The following is a 21,037-nucleotide window of genomic DNA, read 5'->3' as shown; positions in this document are numbered from 1 at the left end:
GTCAGACCATAACAAACTCACTTTCACACTTCAGTGGAAAGAGAGTGACAAAAACGGAGAACCAAGGACATCACATACTGCACTAACCAGAGGAAAAGTGGACAACCATAGCTTCTGGTCAACGATGATGAATGACCAAACATAATACCCACTAACATTCACTTCTTGAGAAACGGGGATGAACTAAGTGTAAACAAACACACAAAAAAAATAGCACCACTGGAAATGAAAACAAAGAGGAAACGATAACTGCGCCCCTGGTTCAATGAGGAACAGTTAGAGATGAAAAACTGTGCAGGAAACTGGAAAGAAAATGGTCCAAAAACAAATGAGACATGAACAAAAACACATGAAGGGAAGCCATAAGCAAACACATCATAAAAAGAGCCAAAGTGGAATACTACAGCATATAAAGATGCCACCAGAAGGATCAGTGAACTCACTAATTACAGATCAGTGACATCAATTCCACTGCTGACCAAAACAATGGAGGGTCTAGTAGCACAACAATTAATGGAATACCTAACACACTACTCAATTGTTCACAGCGCTCAATCAGACTTCTGGCCATGCTATAGCACTGAAACGGTCATAACCACCCTGATTACAAAATTCAGAGAATAATAAACCAAGGCCAATCAATAATACTACTACAATTTGATATGTAAAGCGCCTTCGACCTAGTACTAATGAACCTGCTCAATAACATAGGAATAAGTGGAGCAGGAGCAGCCTGGTTCACCGATTTTCTAATAACTAGATCCTGTGTGTCCGAGTCTTCAGCCTCCTGGATCCCCTGAATGTGGGGTCCTTCAGAGTTCCTCGATATCGCTAATATTAAGTGTCCTTATGGCTGTACTTGGCAAGAAACTGGATTTAATGTGTTCATATATGCAGATATTGTCACCAGCTACATGCCTTTCAACAACAGCATCACAGAGATACTGGATAAGGCCAAAAAAAGGACTCAGTCCTCATGGAAATCTGGGCCACAACTGTCAAACTTAAACTGAATAGAGACAAAACCAAACTCCTGGTTCTGTCCAGCCAGCACAGTCCCAGAGAGGACTCCTAAGTGGCAAGAAGTGAAGGGAAGGCTAGCTATTGGCTGCTGAAGTCTATGGCAGTACGATAAGTTGCTTCACCCTTTCAGAGGGAATATGCACATATAACACAATCATGTGATATGGCAGTGGGGCTAGACCAGGGGTGAGCAACCACAGCCCAGCCGGTTTCAGGGTTGCCAGGTGTCCAAAAATTTTTCAGCCCAATCCATGCCCACAAGTAGCCAGAAAGTTAACATAATACTGAGCACACAACATGGGCCAGCTTAAATAGTGAGGAAGTGGACTTGAGTGAAGACTACAGCATGAATGATTAACAGCTGAGTGATGTCATTGTCCCACCTCACTTTACTATTGATTGCTTTAAAATGAGGGTTGAATTCGAAAAAAACCAGGAAGTTTCAAATTCAAGCTTCATCTGGTCTCCAATAGCAATGCAAATGCCAGGGACGTCAGCAGTAGGGGGCAGGCAGCACTAGCGTTTCTTCTCTTACTTTTATTTGTCATGTGAGTGTGTGATTGTGACTGTGTGCACTCCCTGTGGGGCACGCATGGGCATTTTAAAAATTTATAATATGTGCATTGTGCACGGACACGGCGATCGCACGGAGATCGGAGGGACAGCGCAGCTGGGACACATACAGCAGCAGCACAGTGCACTGTACACATCGCCATTCACACTGGCGCGGGTCACCCAACATCCAGGAAGCAGCCCAAGCACCCCCTACCTGCTACTACCATTTTTGCGGTAGCGGGGAAGATAAAGATATCGCCCAACTCCATGGTAAAATCCCAATATTGGCAACATTGGTTGGGTTTTCAAGATTTCCACAATGAATATTCATGATATACAATGGAAGCAGTACATGCAAATCAATTCATTGTGGAAATCTTGAAAGCCTGACTGGGTTGTGTCCCTCAAGGACATGGTGCGCAATCCTGGGCCAGACAATATTTTTTTTTCACAAAGCTGGTCTCCCAAGGTCTATAAGGTGGGTCTTGGGAACATCATTTAATGCAATACCACTTTGTATTTCTCATTCCGGAAATGGCAATCGCCATTACGGCATAGTGTAAGCCACATTGAGCCTGCAAATAGGTGGGAAAATGTGGGATACAAATGCAATAAATCAATCAATCACCACTTACCAAAATCTGATAATAGATCAACAATCTTATACAATCAAAACACAAAAATAGTGTTTTGAAGCTTCTCGACGTAATTGCAGCAACTTGGTTTGTCTGATGTTTGTCGAGAATGATTCCCCAGACAGTCATTCTGTCTTATAGTACAGACGCTGATATTGTCCCAACTAGACTACTGTAATGCAGCATATGTAGGCTGCAAGGAAAACCGTCTAAAACACAGCAGCGAGATTGATATTCAGCAAGTCGAAATATGATAGAGTAGTGGTTCCCAAACCTGGGCCTCGAGGCACCCCAGTCAATCAGGTTTTAAGGATGCCCACAATGAATATTCATGAGATAGATTTGCATGTAGTGGAGACAGCACATGCAGATCTCTCTCATAAATATTGATTGTGGATATCCTGAAAACGTGACTGGCTGATGTGCCTCCAGGACCAGGTTTGGGAATCATAGAGCAACCCCACTATTCATAATGCTACACTGGCTCCCGATCAAGGCTAGACTATTTTTCAAAACTAGTACAGCATCTTCAAAATACTGTTTGGCACGTCACTGGACTACATGCTAGACATGATCAAACTATCACCAAACGTGCAAACCCAGGAATCTGAGGTTACCTACTACTTCACCTGCCCAATTGCAAAAACATACTGTACAAGTCCTCCTACACTTTGGGATTTAACAACCTGGGCTCAAAATGGTGGAACTCCATTCCCATAGTAATAAGAAGAATTGCGAACTACCTCCAGTTCAGAAAAGACCTAAGACTTACCTGTTCAGGAAATTCTGTGAGTAAAATATGCACTAATCATTCTGGAAAAATATACAACTCAACCTCTAACTGTAATGCATCTTTTCATTTAAGAAAAGAACTAAGGTATATCTTCTCAAGAAACCCATTGAGTATTCCATACGCACTAAAAGTTATCTTACCAACCACTGTAAAACAAAACATCATATAACCTTGTAAATGTAATTGAATCAATGTAATCTCTAGCAACTGTTTAAGTGTAAGCCACATTGAACCGAAACTCGTTTTTGGATAATTGTGGGATAAAATTATGAATAATTTAAAAATAAATTTCCTGAGAGCAATTCCAACAGTTTAAACCCCATATGGACAATTTATACCATGAGCAAAAACTTTGAAGTGAGGTCCTGTTACTGAAACAGTAAAAGCGATGTGTGATTCTTGCATTGCTTAAAGTTTCCTGTCTGTTTCTAGTTGAAAGAACTGTACACACTGCTGAATGAGAATTATGTAGAGGATGATGATAATATGTTCCGGTTTGATTACTCTTCCGAGTTTCTCCTGTGGTGAGTATCCTGCTTATGTCTGTTTCACTGGATTAGGCTAAAGTTGTTCATATTTGGTCTTCAGCTTTTGTACTGTTTTTAGAGGCAAATAGAACAACAGATGGGAGGAGGCAACATCCATTTGGGATGGGAATGAAGAGAAATGTGGTGCATGTTTTGAACCTCTGGATGAAGAAAAGAACCTTTTACTGATGTGTGTCTGTCTCTCTTTGATTTTAGGGCTCTACGTCCACCAGGTTGGTTGCCCCAGTGGCACTGTGGCGTGAGAGTCATCTCCAGCAAAAAGCTGGTGGGCTTTATTAGTGCCATACCGGCCAACATCCGTATCTATGACACGTAAGTACCACCTGTGAAGACCTATCAGTGAAGCATTAACTTTCCACAACCCATAGAGATCCTCTCTACCAACTTAAGGTACTGTGTATCACTCAAAATGCTAATACCTTTTAAAGGCAAGTTCTTCATTTTTTGTTCTCTTTACCCCCCCCCCCCCCTCTCCCCCCACACCAACTTCCTCCAACCTATCTTGTGCTGATTTTCTGGGCATGTTCCAGATCTTGTGATGTTGATTAAGAGGAGCACAAGACATTCAACAGGATTGAAGATGTGTGAATCTGTTTATAAACTCTCAGTAAAGACTATTTTTCTGAGGACAAGCAGGCCTATTTAATCTCTCAAGTGGGTGACGCCAATAACGTCGCCCGGTCCAGGACTTACGACAAGCATAAGTAGAGCTTTGTGGAGCATGAGACATGCTCCACCACACATGCGCAAGTGCCTTCCCGCCTGCTGCGAGATCACAGTCACCTTAGTTCTTTTTCTGCTGTGGTGAGGAGAGGGTGTGGGGGTTTTTTTTGAGTGGGGGGGGGGGGGGATGGTTTTTTTTTTTTGTTTTTTACACTATCTCCACACTTCGGTCCAAGGAGCTTCTTTTTGTGCCTTCTGGCAGTTTTTTTTGTCTCCTCTATTGTGTTCCTGTTGGTGGAACCCCTTTTCCTTTATTTTCTTTGTTTTTTTGATGGTTTTAGGTTTCCTTATGTTTTGGGTTTTTTGGTTTGTTTTTTTTCATCGTCACATGGCCATTTTAAGGCCTTAACTTTGGCCTGGTTTTTCCTCTTTATTTTTCCAGTCCCTTTTTTAGGCACCATCGCTTTGTTTGATTTAGCCACTGAAGTTTTTCTGTCCATGTCCACGAAAGTTACCAGTGGCTTCAAGTGTTGTACCCAGTGCAATTGGACTATCTTTGGGAAAGACACCCATTCTTGGTGTCTTCAGTGTATTGGGCCCGACCGGCTAACTGTGTACTCTGTCTTCTTATGAAGAAGATGACTCAAGTTTCCAGAGAGGAGTTTTGGAACCAAGTCAGTTTGTTGGCATCGGGAGCGTCAGTAAGCATGGCTGCTGCTGGATCCATAGACACTGGGAGCAATGATGCATCAAATGGGTCTCCACCTGCCCGGCTAACTGTGTACTCTGTCTTCTTATGAAGATGATGACCCAGGTTTCCACAGAGGATTTTTGGAGCCAAGTCTGTTCATTGGCATTGCACAGGCATCGGGAGCGTCGGTAAGCATGGCTGCTGCTAGATCCATAGACAATGGGAGCAGTGATGCATCAAATGGGCTCTACCTGCCTCGAAGCCTCCTGCTGTGCAGGGCCCTGTGCACCATCACTCAGGTTTGACATCCTTGTCAGCACCGAGGAGCCTCATTGATGAGCTTCAGGCTAAGGTCAAGAAGCATAGTCATCAATAGCCTTCGATGCATGGTGTCAGAAGCTCTGGGGTGTTGAGGTATTCAGCGCCAGGAAAATCGCTCCCCCTCCATACAAGAAGTACCGATGTGTTGGTCTTCCAGCAGCCAAGACCCAGCTCCCGTATTGATCCCTGACAGCTCTGCAACTTCTCCTTAATGAACACACGAGCCTTTCCCGGTGTCGGCCCTCGATTAATGCATTCAGGCCTTGCTTCCTGAGCTGCTGGATGGCCTTTTGCAACGGTGTGCATTGGCATCAGGAGTGCTTGCACCTACCCTGCCTCCTGTTGCAGCCCTGCTTGAACCTCAGCCTGTGGGGCAGTCCCAGTGTCAACTGCCACCCAAGCCAGCACTCCCTCAATGTCGGTGGAGGAAGCTTCACCAGAGTCAAGGCGGGAGCCAACTTCTTGATGTCATTCTAGAGGACATGGCTCCTCCACGTCAAGGCAGGTTTGGTCCTTACTCCCACTTGGAAGTATTGTCTGACACCAAGGAGGAGCACTCATGAGATTCAGAGGAGAATCCGTGGTACTTTTTCCTCAGATGAGTCCTATGGAATTCCCTCTGAACACTCTCTTCCACTTGAAAGGAGAAAGTCTCCTTCAGAAAGCCTTTCATTCTCTTCTTTTGTGAAGAAAATGGTTGTGGACATTCCCCTCATTGGAAGTGGAGGACATGCCCAGGGCCAAGATGCTCGAGGTACTCCAGGAAGTTCTTGTTCGGAATTGGGAGTCCCCTCTGTCGGTCCCAGTACTGCCCAAGAAGATCAATACCATGTACCGGATTTACAGCACACCTGGATTTGATAAGCCTCAGTTGCCTCACAATTCCATGGTGGTGGAATCCACCCTGAAAAGAGCCAGGAGTTCTAGAGACTATGCCTCTGTGCCCCCAGGCAGAGAAGCTAGAACCTTGGATTCTTTTGGGAGGAAGCTCATCTTGCATGTCCAGTCTTACCAGCTCTTCACGAACATTTACTTATGAAACTTGGCAAGATGCTAGACTTGGCTAACACACTCCCACTGGAGCAAGATGAGTCAGACTGGGCAGACTAGATGGACCGTTCAGGTCTTTATCTGCTGTCATATACTATGTTACTATGTCAGTTGGACAAACAGCAGAAGGCATGTCAAAAGTTCTTGGCTAGGGGCGCTGAAAACACTTTTGATGTGACATCGAGGATCTGTACCCAAAGTTTATCAATGCGTACAGACTCTTAGGTTCAGCAGAGGTTGACTGATGCCCCATGCTGGGGGATAACCTTTTTGGAGAGAAGGTTGAGGAGGTAGCTGACCAGATCAAAATGCACACAGATACTATTTCTTCTCTCTCCTGCTGGGTGCCTTCATCGGCTTCCTCAGGTAGGAGGTCTTTTGGCAAGTCGAGGAGGGGTCCCTATTAGAGGCGTAAGTACGCCACCTCTTCTCGCCAGCCTGTTGAGGCTGAGCCCCAGCATGCTCATTCTAGTTAACAGCTTGTGCCCAAGACTCCTGCTGCTCCCCAGCCAAAACAAGGGACAGGTTTTTGACTGGCTTCAGCAGAACATAGTATTGTGGTCTGTCCCAGACAACTTGCCAGTCAGGGAGAGGCTGAAGGTTTTTCATGAAAGGTGGCCCCCTTTATAACCTTCGACCAATGGTTTCTCCAAATAGTCTGTCTAGGATACACCCTCAATTAGTATCTGAAACCTCCAGATTGGCCACTGAAAGCCCCAAGTCCCACCTTCATCCTGCCCGACAGTTGGAATTATTAGGAACGCTGCTCAACACACAGAGGGTTTACCTTCCAGGGCCGAGAGTGGACACTTTAGTCGCACTGGCTTCCCAGGTTCGAGCCTCTCAACAGGTCATGGCTCGGCAGATGTTGAGGTGGTTGGGCCACGTGGCATCCACAGTGTACGTCACACTCGTTACATGTCTTCACATGAGATCAGCCCAATGGGCCCTGGCTTTTCAGTGGTATTGAGCCACAGGAAGTCTGGAAGATGCCATCCGAGTGTCGCCAGAGCTTGTTAGTTCCCTTTACTGGTGAACCATTCAATCCAACTTGACTCTCGGACTTCCATTCCAAATTCCTTGGCTGCAGAAGGTGCTGATGACAGCCCTCTTGGAGTTCCAGATGACCTGGAATGCTCTAAAGGTTTTCAGAGATCAGCTGTCTCACCAAATTATTCTCATTCAAACAATCAGGTTGCCATGTCTTACACCAGCAAGCAGGGGGCACCGGTTCATGCCCTCTGTGTCTGGAGGCTGTCCGAATGTGGCATTGGGCTTGCCAGCATGGCACGTACCTGCACAAGTGGTCTCTCGGTGAGTCTGTTGTTCACGAGATCTTCCAAGCATGGGGCACCTTCTTGGTGGATCTGTTTGCCACTTACATCAGTCACAAAGTCCCTCGGTTCTGTTCCAGGTTTCAGGCCCACGGCAGACTAGCGTTGGATGCCTTCCTTTTTCCGTTGAGGGATAGGTCTGCTGTATGCGTATTCTCCAATACCTCTTGTAGGGAAGACTTTACTGAAACCCGAGCAAGACCGCGGGACCATGATTCTGATCGTGCCTTACTGGCCTTGTCAGAACTTTTGGAGTTATCCTTCGAAGAACCGTGGAGATTGGAGTGTTTTCTGACCCTCATAACTCAGAATGAGGGATTGCTTCTACATCCAAATCTTCAAGCTCTGGCTCTCACAGCTTGATTGTTCAGAGCATAGAATTTGCTTCCTTGGGTCTTTTGGAGGGTGTCTCTTGGGTCTTGTTGGCTTCCAGGAAAGATTCCACTAAGCAGTGTTATTCTCTCAAATGGAGGAGGTTTGCTGTCTGGTGTAAGAGCAGTGCCCTAGATCCTTAGCTTGCCCTACACAGACCCTACTTGAATACCTTCTCTACCTTCCAAGTTTGGTCCTAAGACCAACTCTATAAGGGTGCAATTAGTGCTTTATCATGTAGAAGCCCATCTCTGGATAGCCTCTAGTTGTTCACTTCATGAGAGGTTTGCTTTTATCAAAGCCCCCTGTCAAACCTCCATCAGTGTCATGGGACTTCAGCGTCGTCCTCACCCAGCTGATGAAAGCTGCTTTCGAGCCACTGACTTCTGCCATCTGAAGTACTTGGCCTGGAAGGTCATTTTCTTGATGGCAGTTTCTTCAGCTCATAGAGTCGGTGAGCTTCAGGCCTTAGTAGTGGATGTGCCTTATACTAAGGCCCATCACAACAGAGTAGTCCTCCACTCACACCCTAAGTTCTTGCCAAAGGAGGTGTCAGAGTTTCATCTGAACCAGTTAATCATCTTGCCAACATTCTTTCCCTGACCTCATGCCCATCCTGGATTGCAAGAGAGCATTGGCCTATTACATGGAGCAGGCCAGGCCCCACAGACAGTCCGCCCCATTTTTTAATTTTATTTCTTTTTATCCCAGCAGGAAGGGGGGTCACCATCAGGGAAACGCACCATTTCTAATTGGCTTGCGGATTGCATTTCCTTCACTTTATGCCCAGGCTGGGCTGACCCTAGAGGGTCACGTCATGGTTCATGTCGGAACCATTGTTGCATCGGTAGCCCATTTGCAGTCAGCCTCCATTGAAGAAATTTGCAAACTTGAAATTTACATCTCATTACTGCCTTGAGCAGGATACCCTACATGACACTCAGTTTGGACAGACAGTGTTGCAGAATCTGTTATCTGTTTGGGGTCTATAATACAACTCTACCCCCCCCCCCCCACCGGACCCCATTTTATTGTGTTCCAGGCTGCACGTTCACTCAGTATGTATATGGTTTCAGTCTGATCTGGTTTTGTCCTCGCCGTTTCAAGGCCCACTTGACCAGTGTTTGTTTTCATTGAGCCTGGATGCTAGGGATTCTTCACGTGTGAGAATCAATAGGCCTGTTTGTCCTCAGAAAAAGTGAAGATAAATACTTACCTGTAGCAGGTATTCTCCAAAGACAGCAGGCCTTATATTTTCACGATCCCTCTCGCCTCCCCTTGGAGTTGTCTCCTTCCTTATTTTTACCTTTTTGCTGTAGTATAGAACTATAACTAAAAGGCATTCAAGGTGGAGCATGTCTCATGCTCTACAAAGTTCAACTTTTATGCGTCTCAAAAGTCCCGGACCAGGCAACGCGGTCAGCATCACCTGTGTGTGAGAATATAAAGCCTGCTGTCCTCTGAGAATACCTGCTACAGATAATTATCTTTATTGGCTTGTGAGGAAATTTACAGCTACAGTAACCTCCACTGGTTGCACTGAGCTATATCATAGAATTACATCTTTGAAGAGCATCACTCTTTCATGGTACTTAAGTTGATTGATTGTCCCTTTCTGAGCATGGTATTCACTGGAAGTTAATGTCCTGTTTATCTTAAAGCTCAGAATTTTATCTTGGGTGACAGTGAAAGCTCTGAAAGCATCAGGCTACTAACCAAGGAAACCAGGGTTCATATCCTTCCTCTTCCAATAATAGTTCTTTTGATCTTGAGCAAGTCACTTTGTCCTCCATATCCCTTGATACCATCTTTAAGACCCAACCTACTGTTCCTGAATTGTAGCTAACCTTGAATGTAATTTAAGTTCAAATTTCTTTAATGAATACTGAAGCAGGTACAACCGTCTCCATTTAATAGATCAGAAGTTGTCATAACATTGATCCAAAATTCAGCCTTTCCCCCGTAAGTCTTTCTCTTGACTGTGCTGCCTTGTACTCCTAACCCTTCTCTATTCCTGAACCATTATCACCCCCCCCTCCACACACACACACAAACCACCACCTCTACCTTCACCTGTTCTTCCCTCCATGGAAACAGAAGGCAGACTATATTGGTCTATTCTGTCTGCCCATCCCTGCTATCTGCTCTCCCTTTTCACTCCCTTGATCTTATGTTCTTGTCCCAAGCTCTTTAATTCAGGTACAGTTTTCATCTCCACCACTTCCACCGGGAGTCCATTCCATGAATTTACCACCCTTTCTGTGAAGAAGTGTTTCCTAAGGTAACTTCTGAGTCTATCCCCTAGTAAATTTTAAATCCAAATAGCTGGTGCGGATTAGTGCTAAAAGTGGGCCAAAAAATCTGTCCAAATCTGTAATCCAGGGATTTTCTAATGTAGGAGATTTCTCTGATCAATGTAATTCAGATAGTTGAATCTGGCGGGGATCAGACAGCTAAAAAATGAACATCTTATCTTCCCTATCTGGCTGAAGAGTAGATTAGAACAGTTTCGTGATGTTTTGCTTCTAATTTGTAATTGACCTCTGTCGTGGTATCTGAAAATCCCTGAGGAGCTGTTGACTTTATGAACTTGTAGCCTAAAACTCAAAAATGCTACAAATTTTGTGTGGAACTACTCTTCTGTTCTTTTTGGTGTGTTTTTTTTTTTTTTTTTCCAAACTCCCCACCCTTTGTCCTTCTCTTCTAATCTTGTGTTTTCTGTTCTGCCCTACCTGAAATCTCGTTGTCTTAAATTTCTGATCTACGTTTTTTTTGTTTGGGTTTTTTTTGGCTTCTTTTTCTCTGATTTGGCAAAGACAAGTTCTGTGTACACTCCTTGTAGAGAGAAGATGATGGTGGAGATAAACTTCCTTTGCGTTCACAAGAAATTGCGTTCAAAGCGGGTGGCGCCAGTTTTGATCCGAGAAATCACACGACGAGTTCACATGGAAGGAATATTTCAGGCAGTTTACACTGCTGGTGTGGTATTGCCCAAACCTGTTGGTACCTGTAGGTAAGAGAGCATAATGTTAGGCCTGACTGCATGCGTAAATAGTATATGACTGTGTTTTGTTGCTGAATTTTCAAAAATAAAGTATGCATGTGCTTCTGGTGTTGAAAATTTACCCCAGGGAATGTGTGTTTTATATTTTATACCTCTCTTCACGTCAGCTTAAACTATCAGTATACAGACTGTGTGGATTTAACTTTTACTTTCATATTGCACATGCAGCTTTATAAGGTTGTATTTCGCACATGAAACCTTGCTTTATGTACAAGAATGGCTCACAAAAGTGCCCTCATTCTTTGCAGACTGGCCAGTCTCAGGAAAGAACAGATTGTACCATTCTGTCTGAAACAGGAGAAAACTGCGCCATGGATAGAGAATGCATGTCTTTACACTCTACAGCGGAATTTGTTTTGATACCTGCCTTGCATTTATAATTAGGTTATAAAGTAGAAGAGAAATTTCAGTGTTAGGTTTCCACTGAATTTTCTATTGCAACCTGTTAGAGTTTCACTAATAACAGTGTTCTTGAACTCTAAGATGGCAGAAACCAGACAGTTTTTATGAATTTTATGACTAAAGTCAAAATACTTCTCAACCAAGTATATTCTGGTGCATTGGGATTCACTGCCAGCAAAACAAGCAATATTGTGCTGACACAAACACAAAGTTAAAAACAATACAAATAGGAAAAAAGCATCTAGTGCTGGAAAGTGAAAATTATGTAGTGTGTTAAAACACAACAAACTACTACTTACGTGTTTATTTCTTATGGGAGAAAAGACCTTGGAGACCAAAACAGAAGCTTAATACAAACTTGCTGCTTACATCAGGTCTGTTTCTTTCGGTCCAAAAAACTTCCATGTTTTAGTGTGCATTTTCGTAAATAGTATCGTCATATCAATTAGTATCTTAATAAACACTCAATCGTTTACACAAACCAAGATGGGATTTGCCTCAATGTTAGTACAGCTTGACTTCTCAGCAGCTTTTGACAATGTGGATCATGATATCACGGTAGCACGACTGACAGAAACAGGTATCAATGGAACAGTACTTGCTTGGTTCAGATCCAGTCTATCAGACTGGCAACAGTCCATAATGTTTGGCAGCAACTCATCACCACCATGGACACTGACCTGCGGGGTACCACAAGGATTGATACTGTCACCTATTCTGTTCAATATCTACCTGAAGCCACTAGCTGAGCTGATTCGGTCAATGGACATTCAGCTCTACATCTATGCGGGTGATGTGCAGCTATTCATACCCATTGAATCTGACTAACCTACGCCTTGAATTAAACTGATTACCTGTCTAACATCCATTCAAGACTGGGCTAAACACAACAAACTTTGCCTGACCCCAAGTAAAACCAAGCTTCTCTAGGTCCCTAACAGAAGTGGATACATACCTGACATCAAAATCCCTTTTGGGAAGTTCGAACTGCCCCTCAGGAACCTTGGAATACAGTTAGATTCAACACTACTCTACTCTGATTCCCCAAATCCAAGCAACCTTCAAGAGCTGCTTCTACTATTTGCAGGGCTTTTCTTGTGCCGGTACGGAGTACTGGCACCTTGTTTCCCACGCCAAGTCCTGCACCCTTCCTCTCACTCCCCTACTTACTGGTTTTGTATTTTTTTTACAGACTCAGCAGCACGAACGGTGCAGTGATTGAGAGAGGCTGGCAGCGTCGGAGCTTCCCTCTGCGAGTCCCGCCTACGTTTTCAACTTCTTGTTTCCGCATAGGCGGGACTCGCAGAGGGAAGCTCCGACGCTGCCAGCCTCTCTCAATCGCTGCACCGTTCGTGCTGCCGAGTCCGAAGCTGGCAGCCTTTATCGCTTCACTGGCTGGCTGGTAGGCTGGGGGAAGAAGAATCACCGGACATGGATGAGAGGGGAGGGCAAGGGAGAGAGGAGAATCGCTGGACCTTGAGGGGAGGGCAAAGGAGAATCGCTGGACCTTGAGGGGAGGGCAGAGGAGAATTGCTGGACATGGACGGGAGGGCAGGGGAGAGAGGAGAATCGCTGGACATGGATGGCAGGGGATATGGATGGCAGGGGAGAGAGGAGACATGCTGGACATGGATGGAGGGGAGGGAAGACAGGAAAGAGATGCATATGGATGGGAGGGGAGGGCAGGGAAGAGAGAATCGCTGGACATGGAGGGGAGGGCAGGGGAGAGAGGAGAATCGCTGGATATGGAGGGGAGGGCAGGGGGGACAGGAGAATCGCTGGACATGGATGGGAGGACAGAGGAGAGAGGAGAATCGCTGGACATGGATGGCAGGGGAGGACGGGACAGGAGAATCACTGGACTTGGGAGGAGAGGGCAGGGGAGAGAGGAGACATGCTGGACATGGATGGAGGGAAGGGAAGACAGGAAGGAGATGCATATGGCGGGGAGGGCAGGGGAGAGAGGAGAAATGTTGGAAATGGATGGATGGAAGGGTTGGCGGGGAGAGAGGAGAGAATTGTTGCTTTATATGGATACAGGGGTGGGAAGAGAGGAGAAATGCTGGACATGGATGGAGGGGAGGGATGAAAAAAGAAGATGCACATGGATGGAGATGAGGGAAAGGGAAGAGAGGAGAAAAACTGCACATGGATGGAGGAAATAGGCAAAAGCAGAATCCACGTAACTCCTCCAGTCAATTCCAAGGAGGAGGACCGAGCTTTTACTTATGGATGTAGGGCAAGAAATAATGACGAAAGGAGGAAAGTAAAATGATTTTTTCTACCTTTGTTTTTATTTTCATTTTAGTGCTTGAAATATGTCTAATTTGAGAATTTACATCTGCTGTCTTATTTCGCACTGGGTATATTGGAGCTGTAACAGCTTACAGAAATTATTTATAATTAAAAAAATCACTATTTTTTTCTCCTATACTAGTATAATAATTTCAATGATGTCTGTTTATATGCGCCATGGCTGGTATAAGGGGTGTGGCTAATGTGGCTGTGGCTATCATAGGGGTGGAGCCATATGTGATCCCGCCCATAATGAGTACCGGCACCTTTTTTTCTAAAAAAAAAAAAAAAAAACTATTTGTGACAGCTACGCTGCTTCTCTCCTTACATTGAGAAAGTAAATCTTATCCCAGTTGTACATGCCTTGATAACATCAAGACTGGATTACTGCAATGCACTATACAATGACTACAAAGAGCCAGCACCAGCTCCAGTTGATTCAGAATGCAGCAGCAAGATTCATAGAAGGTTGCAAGCGACGTGACCACATCACACCATTTTTGCAAAAACTTCATTGGCTACCAGTACAATACAGGGCTAAATTTAAAACTGTCATATCTTCAAGGCCCTGAAAGGAAATGGCCCCTAGTACCTGAAAAATAGGATGAACCTCCACACACTGCCAAGGACACTAAGGTCCACCCAAGGACTTTCACTAACTACACCCTCTTCAAAAGACATTACACGATGTGATACCCGCAAGCGAGCCTTCTCCGGAGTAGCCCCCACAATCTGGAATGCACTGCCTGAAAGACTCCACTTAACACAAGACTATCTATCTCTACTTGAGGAAGCAGGTGAAAGCTTAGCTCTTCAACCAGGCCTTTAATGGAAGAAGTAACTAACTTGTTAGTCTCACTCACACACACAAGGAGTGACTCGGGCTGCATATACTGCAGCAGGACATGTTTACCCACTCTTACCCTAGCTGAAATAATATTTAACCATCTCTCTAACCTCATGTGCAACTTTCTTTAAATCAGTCACCTTACTTTCTAACTCTTCCTACTTTCTTATCTATATGTTACATCTTTGCTTAACTCTTCACTATCAATTATAATATTCTATTATGTATTGTGTTGACATTGTAAGTAGTATACTATGCCATACTTTGTATTGTTTTTGAATATTTTTACTGCTGTAATTGTCTATTGCTCATGTTTGATCTATGCTTACTGTACATCGCCTTGAGTGAATTCCTTCAAAAAGGCGGTAAATCGTTACGCGAATGTGGTGCTGAATTAATGCCAAGCACTTATCTATCTTCCCAACTCTGGTATTCGGGCTTCATCAGGGGCTCCACCACAGACTATTTTTTTTTCACTATAACAAAAACGAGCACACCACACCATATTATACTTGACTGTGAAATTCCTGCTTTACTCCATGCATTCTATTATTCAAAATGGCGCTGACAAACATCAGATGCCTTTGTGATGATTTAAATGGTGACTTCACTTCCTCTCTTCAAAATGAAAGTGCAACCACATGACGTTTGTGAGGCTGTTTTGGATAAAAAGAAAATTGGAGATAATTTGACCCACTCTTAAGGCCACAGCTTTTCCTCTATAATAAGGTTGTTAAAGCCAAGAGATGATATCATTCTTCTTTGGTAAGGATCCTACCCCAGCAAGTCGATTCGGAATTGTTCAAACCTCGACTGTCTATCCCACCAGAACATATAACTTTTTCTGAGAAAAAAAAGTTGTAACATAGCATAACAATTAGTACAGTAAGTTACATTTGGGCTTGTATCCCGTTAACACCTTTTCAGTTCTAAGTAGATTACAAACATCTTAAAGGGATATAGAGATCAGAACATTCCTCTGAGAATTACAATAGTTGATTTGGAAATCAGCAGAAATCTAATTATAATACATATTTCCTAAATAAGAAAGTTTTTCTCTTCTTTCGAAACATGAGATGATTGTGAAGGAGAAAACATTCCGGCAATGTCTTTCCAAAGTCTGGCTGCTTGAACGGCAAGAGATTTGTAAAACAGCGTTAGTCTCTTCTTACCCATAGATGAGAGAAAAGTGAAAAAATTAGCAGCTTCCTAACTTCTAGTTCTGGTAGAGGTTGTGAAGCAGAAATGAGCTAGCAATTAGCTAGGGATCAGTCCTTATAGTGTTTTAAAAAGGAGGCATGCCAGTTTGAAAAACACTCTCGCCTCAATGGGTTTCCAATTTAGTTTGATATAAAAAGAGGAGACAGTCAAATTTTGATAGCCCGAAGATTAGTCCGATTGGTTTGAAGTCTCTTAAGTAAGGTCTTTGTGTAGCCCAAGTATATTAAGTTACAATAATCAAGAGATGATAGTAACAGCGCATGCACCAACCGCATATTGACGGATTTCAGAGTACTTCCAAATGGTACAGAGCTTTCTCATTATGAAGAAACATTTTTTTGCCTAAGGTGTTAACTTCTGCCTCCAGGGAAAGAGCGCAGTCGATTTGAATGCCTAAGAGTTTCTTAAGTCGGTAACTGATAGTAATTATCTTGGGGATTTGTTCTGGTTTTGAGTTAAAACATAATTTTTTTTCCCATATTGGGTTTTAATTTATAGGCATACACCTGTCTGTCTACTGGACTGCTGTCCAGATCTGAGTGTAAGCAATAAGAGATGGGACTTCTACTGAGTTCCAAAGAAACTTCCTCCCCTGAGTAACTAGTCAACACCATCTTCACCGGCGCCAGCTCTCATGCCCTTTGATGCACCGGCATCGAACAGTCAACAGTTGTCATATGGGTTTCCATGATGGGTTGGAGCTTCATCGGGCATGACATTGAGGCCTTCAATTCCTCTGCACTGTATCATGCAAGGATGCATTCCATCTCCTGGAACATTGCCCGGACTCGCCCAAGGACAGCCATTGGTACAGGCTGTGGGCCATCCAGTGTGGTTACGTCCTCAGAAGGCATTTGGGCCAAATCATTGGCTTGGTCCCTGCTTGATAGAAGCTAACATGTCCTTACATGCCCTCTGAATGGGATTTAAGGATGCTTGATCTTGGTGGCCACTATCAACACTTGATGAAACAAATCAATAGCAAATTTAAATCACAACAGAAGAATGTGTTTTTCCACTCAAGGTACAATTAAGCTATGTAATCCGCTGTTGAAGGATGTGGACAAGGCATCTAGCATAACTGGGTTTTGTAAAGATTTGGAGGTATGCATGGGGATATCAAAGCATATCATTGATGTTCTAACAGGATGGGTGTGGATAGGTGAGGGGTGGGGTGATCAACAGAGAAATACAGCTTTATGGTTTATAATGGGCTAGGAACCCCAGATCCTTGTTAAGTCCTTTCTGTTGAGTGTTAAAATATTCAATCATTCTGACTTCAAAGGTCTTACGTTCTTGTATGGTTTTAAAGTTACCTTTCAGGATTCTCACTGTGAAGTCACTGTACCATACAAGAACGTAAGACCTTTGAAGTCAGAATGATTGAATATTTTAACACCCAACAGAAAGAACTTGATTTAAGGATCTGGGGTTCCTAGCCCATTATAAACCATAAAGCTGTATTTCTCTGTTGATCACCCCACCCCCATCCTCCCACCCTGTCAGACTGTCATAGTAATGCTTGAATGTTTTCACTTATATACACTGTCAGCTAGCACATTTGCTTATTTCCGATCTGACGAAGAAGGGCAACCTTCGAAAGCTAATAAAGAAATGTATTAAGTTGTGTCCAATAAAAAAGGTATCATAGTTTCTTTTCCATGTTTTATTTTGTTTGATTTCTATTGATAACCTTAAGAGTGGACTAACACGGCTACCACACTCCTCTACTAAAGATTTGGAGAAATTCCTAGAGCAGGGATTTTCAACCCAGTCCTCAGGGCACACCCAGCCAGGCACTGTTCCCAGGATATCCCAATTTTCAGGATATCCCCATTAAATCAATCTCTATTATCTGACATAAACGGGACCAACCCGTTGTCTGATAATACGGAAAACAATGGAAAACATAGTTTATGCATGAAGAGGCATCGGGTATCTGTATTTAAAATATTGTTTAACACTAATCAGCAACAAAAAGAAAAGAGAGATTGTTTAGGGCATGATTGTGCTTCTTGTACAGCAGTCAATTTGCGCACAAATATACAAAGCAGTATATTTCACAATACAATACTGTTCAGCAATTGTACAGAGGCAGTGTGAACAAAAATGCAGAACTGATCGGGGGAGCCATACTTATCTACTGCATGTTCAAACTCAATAGAGTTGTCTTCTACAGCAGGCAATGTGAACAGAAATACAAAACTAAGCAGAGCACACTGCTTTGTCTTCTCCAGTCAATAACAGTGAAGCAGACTTCAACTGAAACTGGAAACTCTCCACACTCCGAGGTCACAGGCAAAACGGATCTTAGAATGAGAGTAAGAATAAAGAAAGTACTGTAAATGTAAATGAGCAAACGGGTGTATGTACAGTACTCCAAAAAAAAAAAAAAAAAACTCACTATGCACAAGAATCTTACTACTGTTCCATTTCTGCAAAACCACGGTCTCTGATCAAAAATGATTCCTTGACAGGAAAAGCAAGGTCTCGGCTCGACACCTTTAATGTTCACTTTCTTTAGCATTGCTTTTACCATCATCCATTGCTCAAACAAGTTCCTTCACTGAAAAAAAACAGGGTCCAGGTCTAAAAATGACTGCATAGAAACATGGTCTCAAATCAAAAACTGTTCCCTTGCTACAAAAGCGGGTCCAGAAATTACGGTTCCCTTGCAGAGAAGCATGGTTTCTCTTCCAAGCTGAAGAGCCATAACCTCTTTAGCCTTTCCTCATATGAGAGGAGTTCCATCCCCTTCGTCATTTCTCTCTTCTTTGAACCTTTCTAATTCCGCTATATCTTTTTTGAGAGACAACGACCAAAACTGAATGCAGTGATCAAGGTGAGGTCACACCATGGAGCGATATAGAGGCATTATAGTATTTTCGGTCTCATTCACCATCCCTTTCCTAACAATTCCTAGGATCCTGTTTGCCTTTTTGGCCGCTGCCGCACATTGAGCAGAAGATTTCAGCATATTATATACCATGATACCTAGATCTTTTTCTTGAGCACTGACACCGCTCCCCCCCCCCCCCCCCCCCCCAAGGTGGATCCTAGCATCAGGTACATAAGTAATGCCACACTGGGTAAAGACCAAGGGTCCATCGAGCCCAGCATCCTGTCCACGACAGCGGCCAATCCTGGCCAAGGGCACCTGGCATGCTTCCCAAACGTAGAAACATTCTATACATGTTATTCCTGGAATTGTGGATTTTTCCCAAGGGTCCATTTAGTAGTGGTTTATGGACTTGTCCTTTATGAAACCGTCAAACCCCTTTTTAAACTCTGCTAAGCTAACCGCCTTCACCACGTTCTTCATAACTATGATTCAGATTATTCTTTTCAATGTGTATCACCTTGCATTTGTCCACATTAAATTTCATCTGCCATTTGGATGCCTATTCTTTGTCTTCCTGTAATATTTCCCAGTCCACACGTGTTTTAACAACCTTGAATAGTTTTGTGTCATCTGCAAATTTAATCACCTTGCTCATCGTTCCAACTTCCATATCATTTATAAATGTTAAATAGCACCGGTCCCAGTACTGATGATCCCTGTGACACTACACTGTTCACCTTCCTCCACTGAGAAAATGACCACTTAACCCTACCCTCTGTTTTCTGTCCAGTAACCAATTCTTAATCCACACCAGAACCTTGCCTCCTATCCCATGACTCTGATTTTCTCAGGAATCTCGCATGAGGAGCTTTATGAAAATCTAGATAACACTACATCAACCATCTCATCTTTATCTGCATGTTTATTTACCACTTCAAAGAAATGAAGGAAATTAGTGAGGCAAGACTTCCCTTGGCTAAACGCATGCCGACTCTGTCCCATTAAACCATGCTTGTCTATGTGTTCTGTAATTTTATTCTTTATAATAGTTTCTGCTTTTTTGCCTGGCACTGATGTCAGGTTACTGGTCTGTAATTTCCTGGATCACTCCTGAAAAGGTTCTTAATTTGAAAACAGTGTTTCTGGTGGCTGTCACTTCAGAGCAATGGATTTTGGAGTTGCTGGATCTTGTGTAAAGAGCCCTTTCTGTCATCTAAGGAGAAGGTGGTCTGTGTCCTGTGCCTTCCTTTCTCTACAAAGTGGTATCACGCTTTCATGTCAATGAGTTGGTAGATTTGCTAGTTTTAGGAGAGCATAATGGAGCAGCGGCAATTGGATCAACTGGATGTTTGTAGAGCTCTGCAGATGTACTTGGTGGAGAGCTCAGTGTTCAACGTTTGGACCCCCTGTTGATTCTGATAGGTGGTCATAGGAAAGGAGAGGCAGCTTCCAAGCCACTATTGCCAGGAGGATTAAGGAGACTGTCTCATCAGCTTCTTGTCTGAAGGAGAGACTGATTTTTGCTGTTTCATTAAAGCTCATTCCACCAGAGGTCATGTGGCAGCTTGGACAGAATGCTCCCTTGTGCTGGCAGATTCTGTAGAGCGGCAGTTTATCCTCGCTGCATAAATTTGCTTGTCACTATGTGCAGGCTTGGCAGGATATGGTTTTAGGGCCCAAGTCTTGGAGGCAGGGCTTCATGGGTTCCCACCCTTAATGATCATTGCTTTAGTACTTCCCGCCTGTCTGTGCCTGTCTGGAGGGATACTGTGGGAAGAAATTAGGTCTTAATTTATTTTCTATTAGTCCCTCCAGACCAGCACAGGGCCCACATCTCGGGTGTATTTTTTCTGCCATTTTCATTGGTTTTGTATGTTTTCATTTCTCAACTTCACGTTTTGGGGCTGTGAGGTGTTAATTTAGATGGTTCAACTGGTTGATTCCTTTGCTTTGTTTGCTGCAACGTTTAAAAAAAAAAATCAGCTACCCATTAGGGGTAACCTGCAGTTCCCTCCTGGTCTGGAAAATATAGTATTTCAACACTGGGGAAACTCAGGGCTATAGTTTGGCAAACATGCTCACAGGAGAGGGGACAGTGATAAACTTCAAGGCATTCCGACAACAGATGGAACCGTAGTGGAGAGCTCTATTCGCTTTTTGTCAATTAAAACACTACATTGGTTCCCTTGACCCCAATACTTTGAAACTGCTGCTGGGCTCCAAGTTAAAAATTGATTTTTTTTTTAATTGGTGGTGTCTGAGAGGCTCACAATATCGGGGCAATTTAAATCAATTCAGCCCTTGACGGGAAAGAGGAATTTATTGTGAGGTTAAAGCTAGGTAGGAATCTGACCTGGGTACATCGTTGGTACAGTGGTATA

General features: G+C 43.6%; 1 protein-coding gene across 2 annotated transcripts in view; it reads left to right on the top strand.

The window, feature by feature from the left end:
* NMT1 (N-myristoyltransferase 1) overlaps nucleotides 1-21,037 on the top strand; it is a 74,311-nt gene that overhangs the window by 24,296 nt on the left and 28,978 nt on the right. For both annotated transcript variants that reach the window (XM_030220651.1, XM_030220652.1), the window contains exons 5-7: nucleotides 3,439-3,530; nucleotides 3,750-3,866; nucleotides 10,828-10,998. In XM_030220651.1, the coding sequence (XP_030076511.1) occupies nucleotides 3,439-3,530; nucleotides 3,750-3,866; nucleotides 10,828-10,998 (380 nt within the window). The remainder of the gene's footprint in view (nucleotides 1-3,438; nucleotides 3,531-3,749; nucleotides 3,867-10,827; nucleotides 10,999-21,037) is intronic.

The sequence above is a fragment of the Microcaecilia unicolor genome, chromosome 12, assembly GCF_901765095.1.
Source record: "Microcaecilia unicolor chromosome 12, aMicUni1.1, whole genome shotgun sequence".
Classification (NCBI taxonomy): Eukaryota; Metazoa; Chordata; class Amphibia; order Gymnophiona; family Siphonopidae; genus Microcaecilia; species Microcaecilia unicolor.
Note: the sequence above shows the minus strand (reverse complement) of the source record. Positions and strands in the feature narration are given on the sequence as shown.